This window comes from Prionailurus bengalensis, chromosome B4, assembly GCF_016509475.1.
Source record: "Prionailurus bengalensis isolate Pbe53 chromosome B4, Fcat_Pben_1.1_paternal_pri, whole genome shotgun sequence".
Taxonomy (NCBI): Eukaryota; Metazoa; Chordata; class Mammalia; order Carnivora; family Felidae; genus Prionailurus; species Prionailurus bengalensis.
Genome location: NC_057358.1, coordinates 25852341 through 25876041, shown reverse-complemented (window position 1 = coordinate 25876041; position 23701 = coordinate 25852341). Strand labels below are relative to the sequence as shown.

Here is a 23701-nt window from a genome sequence, read left to right as displayed (position 1 = left end):
CACAGCCTGCTTGGGATTCCCTGTCTCCCTCTCTCTGCCCCTCCCCTGTTCGCTCTTTATCTCTCTCAAAATAAACATTTAAAAACTTTTTTAAAAAGATTTGTGAATTCTTTTATGGTAAGCAACAACAATGATAGTGCCATTTTGAAATCACTCCTGTTATAAAATTCTGGTATTTGTACTGTTAAAACCTCACTATACTTGAGTCTCTGTGCTGTACTGGAGCTGGCTCTTTACGTTTGCACGACCTGAGTCTATGCGGCTTTTCCCAACTTGACTTAGGTACGTCACGCTGGTAAATGGAAGCTGGCTGTGGTCCATGAAAATTGGCAAACAATACAAATCGGGGCCTTTTCTTTTATTTTCTTTTTTCTTTTACACAGCAGAGCCCTGGTTTATGAGCACACCATTGACAGTAAGCCTCAGAGATATCCCCCCATTCTCCTGTCTCTCCCTGCTTCCTGCCTCCTTCCTTTCCTATCTGCCTCATGCTGTCTTCCTCTTTGCTTTCCTCCCTCATTCTTCTCATATATGTGCCAGATATTCAGTGCTGTCGCAGAGCTGACAACTTATCAGGGATAACAGATGTTAAGAAATAATTGCAATAGACCTACCCTATGACCCAGCAAGAGCACTGCTAGGAATTTACCCAAGGGATACAGGAGTACTGATACATAGGGGCATTTGTACCCCAATGTTTATATCAGCACTCTCAACAATAGTCAAATTATGGAAAGAGCCTAAATGTCCATCAACTGATGCATGGATAAAGAAATTGTGGTTTATATACACAATGGAGTACTACGTGGCAATGAGAAAGAATGGAATATGGCCCTTTGTAGCAATGTGGATGGAACTGGAGAGTGTTATGCTAAGTGAAATAAGCCATACAGAGAAAGACAGATACCATATGTGTTCACTCTTATGTGGATCCTGAGAAATTTAACAGGAACCCATGGGGGAGGGGAAGGAAAAAAAAAAGGTTAGAGTGGGAGAGAGCCAAAGCATAAGAGACTCTTAAAAACTGAGAACAAACTGAGAGCTGATGGGGGGAGGGAGGGAGGGGAGGGTGAGTGATGGGTATTGAGGAGGGCACCTGTTGGGATGAGCACTGGGTGTTGTATGGAAACCAATTTGACAATAAATTTCATATATTTAAAAAAAAAGAAAAAAATATTTTGAAAAAAAGAAATAATTGCATAAATGATTATTTAAGTACAGTTACGATAAAGGCTAAAAAGAGGAATAGACAATGACATGAGAGTATATTAAAGGGAGACCTGTTCTCATCTGACATGGTCAGAAAAGAATTGCACGTATTGTTTTTGCTTGCCTTAATGAAATTAGAATGGATGTCTTTTTACCTTTTTTTAAAAAAAAATTTAATGTTTTTATTTATTTTTGAGACAGAGAGAGACAGAGCATGAGCAGGGGAGGGGCAGAGAGAGGGAGACACAGAATCGGAAGCAGGCTCCAGGCTCTGAACTGTCAGCACAGAGCCCGATGCGGGGCTCAAAATCATGGACTGCGAGATCATGACCTGAGCTGAAGTCAGACACTTAACCGACTGAACCACCCAGGCCCCTCTCTTTACCTTTTAATTAAGCTATTACATTTGGTATTTTACTCACTGACCAGAATTTAATAGCACTGGATGTTCTTCATTATTTTTTTCTGATGAGCCTTGCAGCTAATATATATACAATTGAATCATGTATTTATAACTGCATTGCTGACAGTTCAGGTATTTTGACCCTAAAAACATGGATGCCGATACTTAAATGTAATAGCCTGAACCTTGCACATCATCTGTTCTCACCGTATAATATTGTCTGTAGAAGGCACTGTGCATATTCTGTGTTTCTATGAAGTTGCTCAACATGGATGGTAATATGTTCATTGGCATTTGAAAAGTGCACAGGAGGTAAATGTGGATTTGGTGTTTCATGTTTTTTAACTTGACAAACTTGAGTGCTTTCTCATATTACAGGAATTTCTACAAAAATAGTTTCCTCAGTTTGGTTTAAGAGTAGAAACCCCAAGCTTGTAAATTTTCAGAATCATTCCATTTTCTACCTTTTTTGCCTGCCTTCTCCTTGGCTCTACAAGTGTTCTGATAAGTCTTTCCTCTGTTATCAGGCTCAGTCTCAGGGAGCAATTACATTTAAGATTATACCCAGCATCAAAGAGGAGACGCCGTCTAAGGAAGGCAAGGTAATCATTACTTAAGTAGCTTTTGGGTTTGTTTTGCGGGGCGGGGGGCGGGCACTAACGTTTTTCCTTCAATACGTACCCTCTTTGTCACAGCAAGTGGATTTTAATAATCACTGTTTAAAAAAAAACGTATTCTTAAATCAAAGGAGAATGTTGGCCCCTCCACATTTATTTTTTTGTATTTACTCCTTTTAAATGAAACTTTCTTCCAGATGTTTATCAAAGCCCTCTTTGACTATGACCCTAATGAGGATAAAGCGATTCCATGTAAGGAAGCTGGGCTTTCTTTCAAAAAGGGAGATATCCTTCAGATTATGAGCCAAGATGATGCAACGTGGTGGCAAGCGACACATGAAGGTGACGCCAATCCCAGGGCAGGCTTGATTCCCTCAAGGCATTTCCAGGAAAGGTGAGCAACTGGTGCACCATTACTGGGCTTTTGCTTCAAGTGACCTTTTGTTCTCTGCAAAATATCACTCGAGGATAGTTGTGGTAAAATAAGCACTGAAACCTTGCTTCGGAATCCTTTATCCCCCCCCCAGGTTTGGGTTTCTGTTTTGTCTAACTAAGTATGAATAATGACCAAAAATAACACGACGGTACCGGGGTCATATTCGGTTTTTGTTATGAAGCAAATGGAAAAATAGCACATTAATATCCGAAGCTGTACTGATGTGAAAGACGGAAAAAGAAGAAGAGTGATTTGGGAGTGGGGAGGATTTCTAAAACTTGGGAAGTTAGAGGACTCATTTTTTAAATTTGAATAGATTGCATTGTGTCCATTTTTCCCCTGGCTTCCCGCTTTTTTTTTTTTCCTTGGGACTTTTAATATTTTGGTGTTATATTAATCTTGGATCTGTACTGAAAATTGATAGGCATTGACCTTCTTTTTCCCCCAGGAGATTGGCTCTGAGACGACCAGAAATATTAGTTCAGCCCTTGAAAGTTTCCAACAGGAAATCATGTAAGTTTGTTAATAAAAATGCAGAGTAACCAAATCTTGCTGTTTATTTTTGACTATTAAAGCAGGTGTTTGTGGTAGAACGAGAGCTCGTATTGCCCTGTGATAGCTTTGGGGTCATCGTTTCATGGCAGCCAAACAAATAAGAAATTCATAGTAGAATACTGAAGTGAATCTTTGGAAGACAGGGGTGTTTGCAGGGTTTGTAATAAACCCATGGCTCACACTTTAAGAAAACAACTACTACTCTCCTTGGCTCCTGAATGTAGGTGTTTTACAAACGTAACCTAAAGTGCAACTCTTTGATTTCTCCCAAGCTGGAAGGTTTGGGGAGGATACTTCTTGGTCAAATTAGGGGGAGAAAACCCACCACTCTCTTGGGCACAAAGGCTGTTGTGCCTAAGAACCGTTGTTCTTCTTTCTTCCTTGCTTATCCAGAAATCACAGGAACTCTGACCTTTAACCTGCCTGTTTGGAGTTGTTACGAGACTAGGTTAAAACAAAGTAAGAAAAAGGACGAGGTAGGATTACTGAAAAAGATAGTGTGGATTTAGATGCCTTTCCCTCCCCCCCCCCCCGCTTCATACTGCCCTTCTCTCAGCTTCTCTTTACTCCCCACGCCTCACCCCTGTCAAATCCCCGTCCCATAAATTCCCTACTTCATCTCCTCTAAACGTTTCCTGGTTCTAGGCATTTTCAGAGTAAAAAAAGCCTTTTGTTTTCAACACAGAGATTGTACATTAAAAGGCAGAATGCACAAATAAATGGTCCTGGAATTTTACACCAACATCTGGTTTTAGTATTGTTGCATTTTTCACATCTCCTGTTATTTCTGTCAGTTTGTAGACGCGTATAGCCCAGGAATTACATTATAAGAGAGCCAAACTACAGTCGAGTATAAATCTCACGGAGCAAGCAAATACTTCAAGTGGAGCACGGATTCAAAAGCCTGCTTGTTCTTGCTCCGTTAAGTCTGGGCAGAAGGAAAACACACTTGTCATAGAATACCACATGGATTGTGACATCAGAAAGCTTACAGCTTAACCAGAATGTTGCATCGTTTTTAAGTGTGATGAATTTTCGCTGGCAGGGGCTGTGGGGTATCCACCTGACTTGCTCTTTGAACGATTTCTAAACTGGGGCCTGCCCCCTTCGAAGATATTTGGTGCATATGGGATAAAGTGCATGTAACTGGAAAAGGAAATCGATGTAATTCTACTTGAATCTGAATCCATACTCCCAATTTGTTTGAGTCTTAGGCAGCTCAGAAATGTCTAGTTTGATATAATTATGAATTCTCATTTAGTGAAAGTTTTTATAAATATGTTTCTTTAAAGAACTACACAGAGTAGGTATGTATTGTCTTTGTAATAGCTCTCCTCAAACTGGTTTTAGTATAAATGTGTGTGAATGTGAGAGGGGTTGTGTGTGTGTGTGTGTGTGTGTGTGTTTATGTAGAGGTGTTAATTTAATGAATGGTTTTTGTCTGTTAATATGCATAGTTTTTTATATGACAATACCCTAATATTTGAATCTGAGAAATACTTATTCCAAAATTACCTAAATGCTTTTATCTGAATGTGTTAGGGTTTTTTGTTTTGTTTTGTTTCAAGGGTTTTTTTTTTTTTCTTTCTTTTTCTGCCTCTTAAAAATACCATTTAGGAACGTTCACTGATTCTCCATTCACTTCCATCTTTTCTCTTGTTTTAAAACTAGACTTGAGGGGCGCCTGGGTGGCGCAGTCGGTTAAGCGTCCGACTTCAGCCAGGTCACAATCTCGCGGCCCGTGAGTTCGAGCCCCGCGTCATGCTCTGGGCTGATGGCTCAGAGCCTGGAGCCTGTTTCCAATTCTGTGTCTCCCTCTCTCTCTGCCCCTCCCCCGTTCATGCTGTGTCTCTCTCTGTCCCAAAAATGAATAAATGTTGAAAAAAAAATTAAAAAAAAAAAATAAAACTAGACTTGATTCATGGAGAGACACATTAGTTCTCATCTACAGATGTTCTCTGGTTTTAAATAAAAACAAATCTGGTCAATATTATCCAGATCACTAGCGAATAGAAAATATGGCCTTATTCAAAAAGACAGTGTAGTTCTATGGAGATTAAACAGGAATCTAGGACTTTTATTATCAATTAAAATTCCATTTGAAGGGCACCTGGGTGGCTCAGTCAGTGAAGCATCTGACTTCGGCTCTGGTCATGATCTCACAGTTCATGAGTTCGAGCCCCACATCGGGCTCTGTGCTGATGGCTCAAAGCCTGGAGCCTGCTTCGAAATCCATGTCTCCCTCCCTCTCTCTGTCCCTCTGCTGCTCACATTCTCTCTCTCTCTCTCTCTCTTAAATAAATTAACACTTAAAAAAATTAAATAAAATTCCATTCGAAGTTTTTTTTAATGCTGTCTCCTAAATCTCTGAACTCAAAAGTTATGCCAAAATTATCATACTGGTTCTGAACATTTTTAAAGTCATTTAAAAGCACTTTGTTTTGTAATCTGTGTATTTGTTAGTGATTGTTTATATAACTACACTTGTAAAGGCCATTTGACCCAACACTTCCTGGACTTCAACATTCGGTACTTGGATTTTTAGGATAAGACATCTATCTATCATGCTCTTTGCTAAATTACAGAATAATGCTATGAAAAAAAATAAAGTTGATATAAAATCTTTTATTTACATGACTTTGGGGTTTTTTTTAAGTTTATTTTTTGAGAGAGAGTGAGAGAGCGAGCGAGTGGAAGGGTCGGAGAGAGAGGGAGAGAGAGAATCCGAAGCAGGCTCTGCACCGTCATCATGGAGCCCGATGAGGGGCTCGAACTCACTTACTGTGAGATCATGACCTGAACCAAAGTGGGATGCTTAACCAACTGAGCCATCCAGGTGCCCCTTATTTATATGACTTTGAATAATAATTCACAGACTAGGTGTTAAGAAAAGTTTCTAACTTAATGTAAATGTTTTTAAAAGAATTCTGTCATGTTGGTGTTTATACACTTACTAAAAAATAGTCACATTGATAATTTTCTGTACTAAATTTTACAAGTACACTTAAAACCTAGGAGATAGTGTTAAAATTGAATTTTAGGATGATGACTCAGGTAATATATATCAAGTTGGCCAGTTAACTTTTTCACAAAATAATTGCTTGTATTACTATGGGTTTAGTCTTTATTTGACTCACAGTGTATCATCATAACTAAAGTTTGCATGGAGGAAAAACTCTGAAACTATAGGGCTTCAGTCAATGTCAAGATAGAAACAGAGGATCCAGGACTATTATCTTTGCATTTATGTTTCTGCTACAGCTCTAGACCCTGGCTCCATGGTAGATAAAATCAAGAGCCAGAATACTGACTTCTTCAGACTTTAAAGCTGGCATTCTCGTGCAAAACTCTGTGGTAGTCATCTATGGTGCTTGGTTATTTCCTACCCCGCACCTCTTTTTTAAAATTTATTTTTCTAATCTTTATTTATTTTTGAGACAGAGACAGAGACAGACAGAATGCAAGCAGGGGAGGAACACAGAGAGATGGAGGCACAGAATCTGCAGCAGGCTCCAGGCTCTGAGCTGTCAGCACAGAACCCGATGCGGGGCTCAAATTCTCAAGCTGTGAGATCATGACCTGAGCTAAAGTCGGATGCTTAACCGACTGAGGCACTCAGGTGCCTCCGGTTATTTCCTCTCCTTAAGTATCATGGCATATCTAATACAGACTGAAAACATAGGCCTCTCAAAGAAAATAATTTGTCCCTTGAAATTAAACATTCCTGAAAAATACAAACTCTTAAAAACTAGAGCGTAATTAAATCTTAGAAGCTTGAGAGAGGGACTTATCTCCTTTACTCACCTCCTATTTTTTTCGAAGAATTGTTTACCCAACAAAGACATTTGTCATGGAAGTCTGTGTTCCCTCCTTTCATCTGATGGTAGGTTCTTACACAGTGGATTTACATTAGTCACGGAGAAGAGCAGACCTAGAAGTATGATAGGCTTTCTGTGACACAGCCAACTCAAAGATTATTACATGCAAGATACAGGTTAAGTGTTTTGGAAATGAGTTCAGAGTATATCTTATTGTCAAGTAACATACAGGAGTAGTTTTCATGATTGACGCTTGGCAGCTTGCAATTCTTGTGTCGCTATAATTTAAAGTGCTCTATATGGTTTTCTGCCAAAACCTTATTTTTTATAGTTCAGCTGCATGTATATAAAGCAGTATGATATCAGCTAACATTTAAAAAGAAACAGGATTTTCTTTTTTTTTTATTTTTTTATTAAAAAAAAATTTTTTTTTCAATGTTTATTTATTTTGGGACAGAGAGAGACAGAGCATGAATGGGGGAGGGGCAGAGAGAGAGGGAGACACAGAATCGGAAGCAGGCTCCAGGCTCCGAGCCATCAGCCCAGAGCCTGACGCGGGGCTCGAACTCACGGACCGCGAGATCGTGACCTGGCTGAAGTCGGACGCTTAACCGACTGCGCCACCCAGGCGCCCCGGATTTTCTTTAATCAAAATATTGTCTGTTCCCTTTTGTTGAAGTTAAACTTTATAAGTTAAGAATTGTCTTCCTAACAGTTACAAACATTAATAACTTTGACCTCAATAGCATATGACTTCTTTCTTTCTTTTTAAAATATTTATTTTGAGAGAGAGAGAGAGACAGAGCATGACTGGGAAGAGAGGCAGAGAGAGGGAGAAAGAGAGAGAGAGAGAGAATATGAGAATCCCAAGCAGGCTTTGCACTGTCAGCACAGAGCCCAGTGCGGGGCTCAATCTCATGAATCGTGAGACCATAACCTGAGCTGAAATCAAGAGTTGGATGCTTAACTGATACAACCACCACAGTGTCCCATGACATATTTAAATCTGGTTTACATGGTATTCAGAAGGCTCTTCTTATTCAAGTAGTATATTTTACAGGAGAATACTCCATATGATCTTCATTTACAGTAATTAATTTCCTTTTCTAGTTATCAAAGCATAAATACCTGAAAATTTCTCATACTGGTGATTGAATAATATGAATTTAAAATTTTTCTTTTATAAAACAGTTCTTTAGAATGCTTTAATTTTTTTTAATGTTTGTTTATTTTTGAGAGAGAGAGGGAGACAGAGCACGAGTTGGGGAGGGGCAGAGAGGGAGGGAGACACAGAATCCAAAGCAGGCTCTAGGCTCTGAGCTGTCAGCACAGAGCCCGACGCGGGGCTCAAACTCAGGAGCCATGAGGATCATCACCTGAGCTGAGGTCGGATGCTTAGCCGACTGAGCCACCAGGTGCCCCTATAGTACTCTTAAAACCCAGAAGGTATGATTTTTTGACCTTTTAAAGATTAGAATGTAAAAACACAAAATGCCATATTTAGAATTTGTTTTAGCCAGTTGTGGCTGCTGTCATGTGGATACAAAAGAAAATATTTAATTGGAGCCAAAGCCAATATTTGTTTAATTGGATAAATACTTAATATTGAATTCAAACAGGATATAACTCAGTTCATTCAAAGACAAGCATTTTGGGGATTGAAGATCACAATCAACAGCACAATTTAAATGTTTTAGTTTTAGTTTTGTTTTTTATTTTTATTTTTGAGAGAGAGGGAGAGAGAATCCCAAGCAAGCTTCACATTCAGTGTAGAACCCGACACGGGACTTGATCCCATGACCCTGGGATCATGACCTGAGCCGAAATCAAGAGTCAGATGCTCAACCGACTGAGCCACCCAGCCACCCCTGCCAACAGCATGATTTAAACACTGAGTAAGCAAATGAATTCTCTCTCCATGGTACCAGTATCTTGGAAGGCCAAAAATTTGAGAATAATATACATAACCGTACTCTACAGGTTGTTATAATACAACTTTTCAAGTTGAGTAAGCTCCTTGCTCTTGGCATCTTAAACAATGCTTATTTATTATGTTCCTACATAAACTTAACTCAGAAATTAATAAGTAGATTGCTTATGTTCTTATGTTAAATTTGTATGCCTGAAACTTTGGCAAATATTTTCTCAATACTGGTGGGGTTTTAAAAAATAATGAATGTGGCTTTTTTTCCCCTAATGTTTACTACTTTTTTTGGGGAGATGCCAGAGGTCAGAGTTTGTGTGGACAGAGGTGGAGATGAACTAAGCTGTAAATTGCATGTCTGACTGCTCATGCCACGAGATGGTTGAGCTGACGGCCTAGTTATTGTTGCTCACTTTTCATCTCAGTAGACTGTGTTCTACTTCCATAAATGAAGATGTTGCTTCTAAAACACTATCAGGGTGTGTGCGTTTAGCCTTTCCATATGAAGGGTTCTAACGCCATACTGTTTCTTGCCTTTTGTCGTGGGGACCCAATACCATGCAGGTAAGAAAGAGTTGCTTAACAATTAGAGGTGTGGTCACTGGTCGTGGATTATTACAGACTTTTAGGGAAGATTGCATAGGGGCAGAGCGGGGCATAAGAAAGCAGCTTCTAGGGTGAAGATTTAACTTTGCCCCCGTAAATGCTATCATACCTATATAGACACAGTTTCTCCTCTTGTCAAGAGTATCTGACATTGCTCTACATAGAGTAGCATCCAGCAGCGTGGAAAAGTTCCCCCTGCCCTGTTATGTTGAGCCCATCAAATGCTCTTCACGAGGGCCTTTCCACTCTCTTCTCTTTGGCCAAAATTACTCTTTGTGACCCTGTTGGCCTCTCCTCGGTGATTTTTGTAATTCTCCCATCCAGCTCTTCAGTGTTGATGTGGAGAGTGGACTCCTGGTAATGCTGGGAAGAGTCTCCTGTACCTCTCCGGTCAGGAGACACGCACTTGGGTGGTTCAAGCTCTGGGGGAGGAGGGGGCGAGAGGCTGGTGTGCTGGGAGATGGTGGGAGTAGACAGGAAAATTAAAAGAAACTTACTTCATTTGACCTCTCCCCTGATTTGTATTTCCTAGCCTGAAGTTAGAGTAATTTAAAAAGTGATTTTGGCGTGATTGGTATAGTATAGTAGTTAAAAACACAGACTCTGTAGCCAGATCGTGTGGGTCCACACCCAAGAGTGTTTTGCTTCCCTGTACCTCTGATTCCCATCTGTAACCTGGAGATAATAGCACTGGCTTCAGAGTTGTTGGAGAATTCAGTAAGTTTATGCATTTAAAGCGCACAGAACAGTGCCTTACCATAGTTGAGAATCCTGCAGTAATCCCAAGTGTCTTCTGGGATCAGCCTTTTGTATATTTTCCTCTTTGTTTGAACTTGCTAAGTGTTAAGGAAAAGTGTTCTTTGCTTTTCCTGTTGGATGTCTATTAAGCATGATGCTTGCTTGGGTATATATGCACGTGTGTACCATGCAGAAAATATCATTCTCTTCCTACATAAGAGTGTGGAGGAAATACTCTTCTGAGAATGTACAACCTTTTATTAGAATATGAAACATACCATACTCTACGTGATATGGCGATGTTTGTTTTTTTGCACGTGTGTGTGTGATCCATGGCTTTTGTCATCTGATTTACACGACACTGTTTCTGTAATCGGGGTGCAACACTCAGTCCTGTTGTTCCTATCAGAAAACATACTTTCTGTTTAACAGTCCACTTAATGGTGGCGTGTCTGAGTTTGCAGATTGACCCATCTGAAGCACAGCTTGTGTTATTTCCACTAAGCCTAGGTTGCTTGGCTTGTCCTAATCCACATTGCAAAGTTTATTATTTGTTTCCTGATAACTTGCCTTAGATGCACATGGCATTTCACAGCTACTAAGAAATGAGTGTAGATAAACTCACAACTTGGGGTGACTTATCATATGAGCCTGAATAACATGATATGCTTGTCATTTTTACTAATGCTGTTCAGATAGAACCAATGTAGTTGGAAGACCCATAGGTATTTGAAAGATAAAAATAAAATGGTGCACACTCTCTCCTAAGTGTTTCCTTTGGCCCACTCTGCTGTTTAGAGAGAGAAGTGAGCAGAGAACTGTCCTGTTCATTCTACAAGGTCTCATAGCAAAATATGCTCTCCTTTGACTCATGGTTACATTTTGCTGCTATTAAATTGCCAGATTTTGTTTCCCACCATTAACCGAAGGTGAGTCTCCTAAGTCAAACGCAACTCTTAAATTTCTGTCCTATCAGTAACAACTATTTTTTAGACTGTTTTTTTAAAAATACTTTTCATCATGAGGAGGGCACCTTTTGGGATGAGCACTGGGTGTTGTATGGAAACCAATTTGACAATAAATTTCATATATTGAAAAAAAAATTAACACAGTAGGATGCATGATCAAAAAAAATACTTTTCATCAAATAATATAGACAAAAAGAAGTAAAGGGTTCTGCCTGACTCACTTCATATTTGTAATAAGTTGATAATTGCCAGAATATTGTTAAATTTATAGGGTACCTAGACATTTCAAGGGCGTTTTAAGGGTTGTCTAAGTATGCATCCTATGTATTGAATAGATAGATTAGTTTACAGACAGAGCTGTGCTATGAAGATGATCCCCTGTTGAAGGTGTTATTTTGAAAAAAAAAAAAAGTTTTTTCCTCATTATTTTTCCCATTTGGGCACTTAATAAGCTGAATGAGGGCTTGTGCTTTTACTGCTTTTGGTATACACCTTCTTTTTAAACCAAGACTCCAGTGCAGTCTAAAATGTAGGTTTTCATGAATTCTATTTATTTGTTGACTAACAACTTTGAAATATTTAAAATACATTTTTTTTTCCCTTTGGCTTTTCTAAGATGTGGAAACAGTTGAGTGTGGTAGGTGGATTTTTTTTTTTCCTTAGATGCATCTTCTTCCTACTTTGTGTTTTCTGCACATTTAATCATTTGCTTTCTCATTTTCTTTGTGCTTCTCAGAGGAAATTAAAGGTACATGTATAAAAGTTTCCCTGGCGTAGTCTACTAATTTTGTTTAGTACACATCTGGGCGGATTAAATTGAACATAGCAAGTCGTTTATAAAAGATTTTGTACATCCAGACGTCCCCGTTGACATTACAGTAACTGAAAATCATGATTGGACTTTGTTTTAGAAAGAACTGCACTATTTTTGTTTCATATAGCAGAAATATATAGAAAGTAATCTGCAAGAGTACGTTGTTTTCTCCTCTGCCAATAGTCTCAATGCTGTTCAAATATATTGACATCCTCACTTTAACATAAGGATGTCAGGGGCATCTTCTCAACTATTTGACGTCTGCACAAGCTGTGTTCTCAGTTCCAGAAGTACATTGATGCGAAGATTAGGGTTCTAAAGCAATAAGTGCCCCGCTACTTAAATTAAAATTTGAAGATACGCGTAACCCAGTTTTCATTTAGCTCCAGGAAATAATGAGTAGCACGTTGTTTGTTTCAAACTGCTTTCCTCTGTTCATTTTTCAAAGTCAAAATCAAAATAGAAATATTCTGCCTTTAGTTCTTCCCGACACAGAATGTCTTCCCATCAAAAGAAAAGACTGTGTCTTCGTTGTAACCTTTCTCTCTAATCCAGAGAGCCGAAACAAGTTCTGTATTTTACATATTATCCAAGAGCCTGATTTACAAAAATAAGTTCACTTTGGGGATCCAGTGTGGTGATTTTCTTACCTGTGAAAAGTAGAAACATCGTAGGCAGACCTTTTATAATTTCCTTGGAACTGCATCAGGTAACCCCTGCGGAAGGTTAAAAAACAAATCGCATGATGTTTTGAAACATGACTCGAAACTTAAATATAAAACAAAATGTTTTATGTTTAAGAGTGGCATTGTGAGGGCTGGTTGACGCTGTGCTTTACAGAATCGTTTTGAGTGATTTATTTTTTGCATCTGTGGCTGGGCTTCTCTAACTGTTCTGCTTTATTTCTCGGCTTTTGTTCTGTATGCTTTTACCCTCCATCCAGAAGATGCTGAATATGCTGGTAGCCACAGTGGAACCTATATAGGTGAGCAATCGGTCATGGAAGAGGATTTCTTTCTTTCTGTTGCTTTCTTCAAAACCACGATGTTGTTTTATCTTAAATGAGCATATCCGCCCTAGCATGCTCTGATGTTCCGGTGGGGGGGGGGGGGGGTAGCATGAACCTTTATGTGAAACAGGCTCAGTGGGTTGGACATAAAGGAATTCATAGTGTGCTTTCGTGGTGCTGTCCAAGAAGCTCTCCAGATGCTGTATTTTTGTAAATCATCGTATGTTTTTGGATAGAAGACGAAAACTGTGGTGAAGTCATGTTATGTAGTTAACAGCGGCTGGACTTTTCTAAATTATCTGGTTAGCTGTTAATTAGTCGAAGCTTCGAAATAACTTCTTCCAAAGTAACTTTTTGGTTTTTGTCTTCTAATGATTTATTCTTCGCATAACACGCCTCTACATAACCATTGATTGGACAGCCCCAACTATAACTAAGCCTGTGATTGAGGCGCTAATCTGTATCGGAAGGGAAAATTTTCCAGTGTGGCCACGCCAAGGGATGTTATAAGCAAAAACCAAGGTCTCTGGAAATTGTTAAAGGCGTCAGAATTCTCTTCATCTACATCTCACATCAGACCTTTCCCGCCCTTGCCTTGTAGGTAACTGACTAGTTCCCTACTTGCGCTCGTGACAGGTGACTGTGTGGAAACACAGCTTTCGAGACGACTGCTTCACCCTCCTTCATTTTAGACAATGTCTCTTGGTTATTGGAGAAATTTGCCAGATACTATATTTAGTATTTAATATATATTATGTCAAATGCTGTGAGACTGGTGGTATTTTTTCCGCTTTACTGAAGGGAAACTGAAGTTCAGAAAGTTTACGGGAAACACCTAAGGACCTACAGACAGTGAATGGTACATCCTGTTCCACATATATATCTGTGCACATGGAATGCCTGTACTTGATCTTTGACAGCATGCTGCCCTTTAGTTTTTCATTGTACAAAACAAACCAGAAACTCCATGCCGAAATCTAGAGTATTCCCGTTTTTAGGCTAGAAAAACTAGAGTAGATGATCAGACAGGAGTTGAAGTTTCATTCTTTCTTTGCTCATTTCAGAACAGTACAGTGTGCCAAATATTCTGTATATTGGTTAATCCCTTCTCCTTACACCCTTAGAAGCTTTAATGGCTTCAGGCAGCAAGTATTTATTGCCCTGATTCTGTGGTCAGCTGAGTGGTTCTTCTGGTCTGTGTCAGCTTGCTGAATCTTTGCAGTCTGGTGGTTTGGCTGGGCTCTGGTTGGTCTGAGGGGTAGGGGGCTCACTGGGTCCACTGGTTTCTGTGTCCTATAGTTGTTCATCCTCCAGGACACTAGCCCATAAAGCATCTCAGGGTTCCAGACGGCGACAGAAAAAAAAATCGCCAGTGTGTATATGAAGCCTCTGCTCACATCACATGTGCTAATGTCCGTTGGCCAAAAGGGAGATGTGAAGAGATGGGCAGACATTACTACAAGCTTCTACCTCTCTCAAAAATAGAGGTACCTACTTTCCCTGACTTGAAGGGCATTAACCTCAGTTAGATGGTAGTGTGTATCCATCCAGTGAGTGACTGTGGTATAAAGCAGTATCTGATGAGAGTCACATAAAATGCTGTAATTCAAGGGTTGAGGGGATGATCATCCCAGCAGTGAAGGACTCGGTCCCATGAGAGATGACGTTAGAATTGGGCACCAAGCGTAAGGTGGAATTATAGTTAGCAGCAGGGGATGAAGGTGGAAGGAGTAACATGGGGAGAGGTGACTGTTGCAAAGCACCAGGCCTGTTTAGATTTGGGTGACACAATGTGTGTGCGCTTTCTCTGCTGTGTTCTGGAACCCTGAGACCACAGTAAGGGCTGGCTTCCTGGACAGTGAAAAACTACAGGAAAATGAGGTCTGGATAAAATGCCATCCGATCTAGCAAGAGCTCCATTGTTATCTAGAATCACTGATAACTCTGAGAAGGTAAATTGCAAGGTGTCAAGGAATAAGAATGGATAGTGAAAGAAAGATAGCAGTTGAGTTTAAGGCCATTTTTGTAGTTGAAAGTAGAAGTATTTTAGTGGGAGAGGGAAATAGGGTCCATTGGTAGACAGAGATGATGGAGCTGATGGTAAAGACTTGAAAGTCTTGAAATCAGAAGGACTTTGGTTGAACAGAGCCCCAAAGCAGACTAGATGGGGTGGAACTGAGCCTCCAGGAGTGCTTTAGATTAAAAGAACTTGGCATTAGCAAGTGAGCTAAAACATGCAGATACCCCACGCCCCTGAGTAATTTTTAGGAAAAGGCAGAGGGCTTTCTGTTTCCAGGAGACCATGCTACATCACCCAATTACAGACGAGAAGAGGGCACCATCTCAGTAAAATGGGAATATCATGCATCATACAATGATTCATATCCAGCTGGTAGTGCACAGTCTTTAGGCTATGTTTGGACAAAATATATATTTTTGTTGGGCCCACAAATTTGAGAAATTCCACGTAAAAATTTCTGACTCCTTTGACGAAACGGAAGACGTGACTACACTAGGCCTTCATCTTCTGATGACCAGCTGGAGCCGAGTTACAACTGACTCTGTAAATGGAGCATAAGGTCTCTGGTTGAGCACAGTGCCCACCACTTACGGTCTTGCCATGCTGAGGCGGGACGTCCACAGACGTTCTCCTAACAGCTGTGCTGGTGTTTGTGTTATACCAGTGATGCATTCCTTGGGATCCATGTTCTCCAATGTGGCGGAAATAAATATAGCCAGATTGTGTTTAAGAAAAATGGGACACCCTGTTTCTCTGAGGACTGAGTGTGTGGTGCAAAACGCATTCATGTCGATGGAAGACAACTTAAGATTTTTCGGCCTGTCTAGCTTCTGAAGGCTTTTGAATTCGCAAGCCCTGATGACAGATTATAGCTATCCATTCCACTCAGCTCCTGCTCTTAGAGAAAATTGTCCTTTCCGGTGGCAAAGGGAGAAACATGGCCAGTGTGTTCTAATATATGCGCATCATGGTGGTGTTTCCTTCTGGCCTAAATGCTTAGTCTGACGTGTGTAGCAAGAGACTGCCACAGGTTCACGTGTCATGAAGTTCATTTAGGGAGGACTGAGTTAAGGGAGTCTAGCAAGGTGCCTGAGAAGAGAAGCATACGATAAAAAGACCCTTGTTTTTAAAACGAATATGAGAGAATAGGATTCATGAACGAATTGTGTTTCTGATAAGTGTCTTCTTTTAAAGAAACACTTCAAATAAGGACCACAGATTTGAAACGTTTTCTTTTGCAGGAGAAACAAGTTTGATCGTAACCTCTGGTTATTATATATGTAATTTAAATTATATTATTTTTTTTATTTTTAGACTATAATTATATACATTATGTACATTATAAATAATATAATGGAACAAGTTGACTGTTATGTGGGATTCTGTTTTACCCTAAAAAGCCAGATCCTCAAGATTTTTATTTTTTTGTTATTTTTTCTTTATTTTTTAATTTTTTTTTTTAATTCCAGCTAGTTACTATACGGTGTAATATTAGTTTCAGGCATCCAGTGTAGTGATTCAACACTTCCATACATCGCCCCAGTGCTCATCACGACAAGTGCATACCTTAATCCCCATCACCTATTGCTCCCACCCCCCCCCCCCCACCTCTCTGATGGTGACCATCAGTTCTCTATAGTTAAGAGTGGACTTTTAAAGGAGGTCTCACGAAAGTAACATGCTAACATAAATGACTGTTTTATGGTAAAAGTATTATCTGGTAAACACCTTAAAATATACTGTGAGTGTTAATGCTGTGACTTTTTATTAGTTTTTCTTTTTTTCCTCAAATAATTCTATCAATATCTTTGTCTTTTGTTAGTTAGATGAGCTCCTCGTGTGCCGTGAATATTAAGCCCTCTCTCTGTTGTGCACATTTTCTTCTGATCTTTTGGTTGGCTTTTACCGTTTTCTATTCCAAGATTCACAGCATCTAGACAAGATCTACATAGCCAAATCTGTGAATTGTCTCCTGTCTTCTGAGTTTTCTTTTGTATTCCCCACATCAAAATTTTTGAAAATAATTTTAAATTTTGTATTTTTATTAGAGTAACATATGCATTAGGTTAAGCCCATGAAATTGCTTCATAGTCCTGTTTTGTAGGTCAGAAAGCAATAGAATGCCATATGGCTCTATTTAATAAATTGTTGGAGAAGTCAAATAGTATTTGCAAGTCTTGCAAACCCAAAACAAGTGTATCTTTCCCTTTTCCTTTCTAGTCCTACCTTTTCCCTCAAGGCACAAGCACTTTAACCCTGGTTAGCAGTTTCTTCTGGTATTTACAAAATATAACTGTATTATAGTAGTATTTCTGGATTTTCCCCTCTAATATTTATTGAATGCCTATTATGTTCTAGACTCTTCCAGGCACTGGAGTTTCAACAAAGATCAAAACAAATACCCTTTCATAGAGCTTCCATATTGGGGGTAGGTTGGGGACTGACAACTAAATCAATTATATAATACCTTAAATGGTAATTAGTGCTATAAAGAAACAAAACAAGAATGGGATGATGGAGGAACTGGGGAAATGGGGCTTCAAATTCCTTGTTGTTGTTTTTTTTTAAGTTTATTTATTTTGAGAGCGAGAGTGAGCAGGGGTGGGACAGAGAGAGAGAGAGAGAATCTTAAGCAGGCTCTGCACTGTCAGCACAGAGCCTGACATGGGGCTCAATCTCACAAACCATGAGATCGTGACCTAAGCAGAAATCAAGAGTTGGACACTTAATTGAGCCATCCAGGCACCCTGGGCTTCAACTCTCTATTAAGTGGTTAAGGAAGGCCTCTGTGTAATGGTCATGTTTGAGCAAAAAACTGAAAAGCAGCCTTGTGGGGAATGAGAATTCCAAGGAGTGAAACAAGTATGTGCAAAGGCCCTGAGACGGGACCCTGACGCATCCAAGGGTAAGTAAGGAGACCAGTGAACACGGATGGATAGGACTTGAGGTTGCCAGTGTAACAGAATGGTAGTGGAGAGGAAGGGGACAGAGGGGCTCTTCATTGTGTGTAAGATTTGAAATCCTTGAAGAGTTCTGACCAATGACATGACCTGACACATTTTTAAGGATCACTCTGGCTGGTCTGTTGAGAAGGGACCGCAAGGGAGCAAGGGCAGAGACAGGGAGCTATGTGGGAACCCAGGCAAGAAATGATTGTGGCTGGAAACAAAATATCAGTGGAGGTAATCATAAGATACGGGATTTGGAATACATTTTGCAGGTAAGACAGGATTTTGAGACAAGTTGGAGAATCAAGGATGAGTACACCATTTTTGGACTTAGTAACTGCAAGGGTGGAGTCACCAGTTCCTGAGATGGGGGAGACTGTGGAGTAGAGGTTTGGGGTGGGGGGAAATCAAGGGTCCTCTGTGGGATATGCTGCGTTTATGATACTCCAATAGAATTGTTCAATAGGCAACTGGATAGGCCGTTTTGAGTTCCAGCTGTTGATTCAGAAGTTGTCAAAGTTAGGTAAGATTTAAAGCCATGAAGCTGGATGAGATCACCAGGGAGCGGATGTAGGCTTGGACAAGAGAAGAACCAAAAATGAAATAGAAGGATATCTAGGGATGTGATTTTTCTAGGAGCCAATAAAAGTGAAGTTGTAGGAAGGGAAGGAGTGCTCAAATAAGGGGAGGGAAGAGAATAAACCTTTGATATAGTGATGTGGGAGGTACCTGCAACCTTGATGAACAGTTGGTAGATGGTTGAGTTGAAAAGCATTTGACAAAATTCAACACCCTCTCATGATAAAACTTAAGAATAGAAAGGAATTTCCTCAACTTGTTCAAGGGCATCTACTAACACCCAACAGCTAACAGCATGCTTAATGGTGAAAGACTGAGAACTTTCTCCCTAAGATCAGAAACTAACAAGGATGTGCATTCTGGTCTCTTCATTTACCATAGTACTGGAGGTGGAAGCCAGAGCAGTTAGGCGAGGGAAAAAAATAAAAGTCCTCCAGATTGGCAAGGAAGTAGTGAAACCATCTCTATTTGAAGGATACTTTATCGTGTATGTAGAAGATCCTTTTTCTGCATCAATTGATATGATCATGTGGCTTTTTTCCTCATTCTAGTAATGTGACGTATAACACTGATTGATTTTTATATGTTGACCCCAACCTTACATTGCTAATATAAGACCCACTTGCTCATGGGATATAATCCTTCATATATGCTGCTGCATTTGGGTTGCTAGTATTTTGAGGAATAGGGATATTGGTCTATAGACTTTCTTTTTCTAGTGACTTCTTTGACTTTGGTATCAGGATAATACTGGCCTCATGTAATGGAGTGGGAAGTGTTCCCTACACTTTTTTAAAGTGTTCGTAAATTTGTTTCATTGTGTCACTTATTCTCTAAACATGTGCTAGAATTCATCTGTGAAGCCATCTGGTCCTGGGCTTTTCGTTTTGCAAAGTTTTTTGATTACTATTTAAGTCTCTTTGCTCCTTAAAGGTTTATTCAGATTTTCTATTTTTTTTTCAGTTTGAATAATAAATCACTAGTAATTTCTCTATTTCATCTAGAGTATCCAATTTGTTGTCATACAGCTATTGATAGTATTCCCTTAAATTCTTTTTATTTCCTCTTGGTAACAGTGTCCCCTCTTTCATTCCTAAATTTAATAATTTGTGTCTTTTTTTATTGATCTATGTATGTTAACAGTTTGTCAATTTTATTGTTTGATTTTCATTGGTTTTCTCTATTCTAAATGATATTAAAATGTAATTTATTTCTTCACTAAGAAATGCCAGTTTATTCTAAAATTTTAACATTTCCCTTCTAATCCTCTATATTATTCAGGCAACTGTGTACACACACACACACACACACACACACACACACACACACACACAGAGAGAGAGAGAGAGAGAGAGAGAGAGAGAGAGTGTGTGTGTGTGTGTGTGTGTGTGTGTGTGTGTGTGTGTGTGTGTGAGTCTAAGGAATTGGCTCACATGATTGTGGAGGCTTGGTAAGTCAAAATCTGTAGGTTAGGCCAGCAGGCTGGAGACCCAGAAATGAGTTGTAGTTTGAGTCCAAAGGCCATCTGCTGGCAGAATTCCTTCTTTTTTAGGGGAGATTTTTTTTCAACTGATTAGTTGAGGCCCACCCACATTATAGAAGGTAATGTGCTTCATTTGAAGTTCACTGATCCAAAGGTTAATCTCATCCAAAAAAACACCCTCACAGAAACATCGGAATAATGCTGGCACAAATATCTATATGGGCAGTATTGCTCAGCCAAGTTGACACATAAAATTAACCATAACATTCTCCTCCTCTGTGTCTATGGTAATTATCACATTGAGGAAAAATTTACCCTTTGGAGATTTGTTATTTCCCATCAGTGTTTTTCTTACTAACAGAAGTAGTGTGAACAGTACAAGTCAACTAGATGGTTTTGGGACATTTTGGTCACTGTATCGTACAGATGACCATAGTATCCTGGTGTACATCAAATCCCAACAGATACCACAACTTTCACATACACATTGAGTGCCACTAGTTTTAAAGAATATCCACGTACACAGGATGGGTCTATATCCATCCTCGGGGCATAGCACATTTATCCAGTTCTAGGAAAGCTCTGGAAAATAGGGGAGTGTCCAGAAATTTAGACTTCTCAGGAGGACTTTTCCAAGGACAATTAAGACAAATTTCTGAGACTCTGGCTTATTTTAGAACCTCACCCTTGCACCTCATCCTCCTTCACACTCTATCTCCTGAGTCTACAGAAGGAGAGGAAACACAGAAATGATTTACCCTGTAGACACAATACCCTCAGACCAAAAATGGGGCTACCCAGGGCCTGCTTGTAGATTCATGACAGCTGTTGATCTAAATCAGGCCAGTAGCTCAGTGAATACATCTGATTATATTCACTTTCTTTGAAGTGCATAAAATCAAGCACGTTATAGCATATATAAGTAGCCCTTAACCTCAAGACCATTACATTTTTGACATTCTGTGTCAAAAAATGATCTAATTTGACTCTTTCAAAAGAAGTAACATTATAATACTCCAAGAATTGAATGTCTGTTTGTATAAGAATTATATTGTAAAACCATACTTAATCAGCTGTCAGTGATACAAATGTACACTGTGTGGGATGATTCTTACTGATGTGTAACATGCTGCATTTCTTAGAGGTCTGCTTATCAATAAAAGAGATGTAGCTGTTATTATTGGAAGGAAGGAAAAAGCTCACTGAGCAGGCAGTGTAAGTTGTGTTAATTGCATAAAATTTTATGGCAGTAACATGAAGATAAGTTGATAGTATGCTGTAAATATGAAGTGTAAAACCTGGACCTTTTAAAGTTGAATCCCTGTAAGTCAAGGGCTGCCTGTATATGAAGATTGTCAAACCATTTATATTTATATAAATATATGAATAATTAGGAGCAATTAATTTCCTCTCACAAGCTCTTGAAAATTTCATTTAGCTTTGGTGGATGGTGTGGAAGTTAGTGTGTGTGTGTGTGTGTGTGTGTGTGTGTATGTGTGCGTGTGTGTGTGTGTGTGTGTGTGTGTGTGCGTGTTGGCTTCTATACAGCCATTATTTCTCAATAGTACAATAGTCAGCTTTGAAGATTCTCTCCTTTTTCCTAATGTAGTACAGAATACTGTATATGAAGAATATTTTTTTACATTGGTAAGAATTACAGAATGTTTTTACTCTGGTTAATTCATTATAGAAATCGTGTTATAATCCATGCATCCTTATCATGCGTCTGTCTTCAAACATAATTTCTTGCAAATGGTTTCCTGAAAAATCATCAGTTTCTCCACTTCTGGCCTTACTGGAGTACTTCATGCATTCTTTTAAAACAAAATCAGTTTGGGGACTTCTGTAAGTTAAGACTGTTCTTTCTATTTAAAATAACTGAAGCACTTACCATAAAGTTCAATATAAACAAAACTGTACATTTGCTGTTCTTTTAAATGTTATTATTTACCTATCTCTACTTCTGTGTGTGTGTTTTTTTCCTAATCCTATTTCTTATTTCTATGTGTAAGCACCATTGATTCTCAACCAGTTACACTGCCTATTTTATAAACCTAGTAAAAATTCCCATTTGCTCCATTATTAAGACATTTTATTAAAGAATGTTTTGTAGGTAAGTACAGTTATGTCTAAATATACTGCCTTAATATTCTTCCAAAAAGTAAAATTTATACAAAGAGAACATTTAGAAGCATTCTTTTAAAAATGGTACAGGTTCTTTCTTGAACAAGAACTCTGCGTAATCTCAACATGTCTGGAATACTACTTGGAAATATTTTCTCTGACAGAAAGAAACCATTCCTGCTTGGAGAATTTTAGGTTGCATAGACTCAACTTAAAAAAATATATTAAAATTTAAAATCAATTTTCTCCTCTTTTTAGGACTGTATTTTTATATTTAATTTTATGTGTGCATACTGTATTTTCTCATAATTTTGAAAGCATGTAAAATAAGTAAAAACTCATTTCTTTATTAGCTGGCTGGCGGAAAATTAAATTCTCATATGGTTTCTCTTTTTTTGTGGTAATACTATGCTATGCTTTAAAAAGAAGTTGTCAGTGGTATCAGGAAAACTTTTTAAGACCGAAGTAGTTTTTTTTTTTTCTTGGAAATTGCAAACTGGTATCTCATATTAGCTTCCATGATTTCACTAGGTACTTTGAGTTTCTATTTTTTATTTTTAGCTTGAGATGAGCTGAATTATTCAAGGGTGTTTATGGCATTTGAACACTACTTTAAGTTTTATTGAGAGCAACTTTAAACGTGTAACATTCCAGAGGTGAATTTTGTATTTGCTCAAAGGCCTTGCTCCACTTTCTATACAAAATTAGCATACGTAAAGTTGGTTAATACAATCCATGGTCATGTTCATGTGTCTTTGATGATTTTTTCTTTTTCGGACATTGTTTTAGAAGATGAGTAGAAGAAGCTGCCTACCCCAGCTTTTTCACATCTCACTTTTATAGTTTTATATTGGCGTTTCTTTTCAATTTAAACCTCCTCTCAAGATTTTTATCTGTTTATTTGTTCGTTCTTAATTATCCTTAAGTGTCTTTGGGACAATTTGATGATTGGGATACTATGGAAGTATCATTTCAGTAATATTTTTGTCTCAGGATCATGTCCACATAGTTTTTACATGTCAGTTATGATTTCTATCATTATAGCAACATTGGCATTATATTAAAAATGTTTATTTTAATGGAAATTTTCAATGTTTTGTTAGCAGGAGCCTAACATTGTGTAATAGTTTCCAGCTGCATAGTTTTTATTAATGTCTATGTGAGGTTTTTTAATCTTCTAAAAAAGTTCATTTGCATTAAAATATTTTCTTCCTTGTAACTAAGGTACCTATTGAACTATTAAATATTAGCTTTGTCAAATTAATCCAGTGTTTTAAGATACAAAAAATGATTTTCATACAATGTGTTGTAGTTCTCCCAAGTTAAAAACAACAACAACAACAACACATTTTCATGTATTTAAGGAGAGAAAAAGAATTGAAGTGTTTATTTTTATCTCCTTTTAAGAAACTAAGCAGTTTTCTTGACTCTGTTGATATCAAGTAAGTGT

The 23701-nt window shown here is 38.6% G+C and overlaps 1 protein-coding gene across 4 annotated transcripts in view; it reads left to right on the top strand.

Moving 5' to 3' along the window:
- The window catches only part of MPP7 (membrane palmitoylated protein 7), a 292696-nt gene that overhangs the window by 204153 nt on the left and 64842 nt on the right, over window positions 1-23701 (top strand). For 3 of the 4 annotated variants that reach the window (XM_043563317.1, XM_043563319.1, XM_043563316.1), the window contains exons 9-14: window positions 2140-2214; window positions 2427-2623; window positions 3114-3178; window positions 11891-11911; window positions 12011-12022; window positions 13032-13073. In XM_043563317.1, the coding sequence (XP_043419252.1) occupies window positions 2140-2214; window positions 2427-2623; window positions 3114-3178; window positions 11891-11911; window positions 12011-12022; window positions 13032-13073 (412 nt within the window). The remainder of the gene's footprint in view (window positions 1-2139; window positions 2215-2426; window positions 2624-3113; window positions 3179-11890; window positions 11912-12010; window positions 12023-13031; window positions 13074-23701) is intronic. The other variant, XM_043563318.1, reaches the window with a different exon arrangement.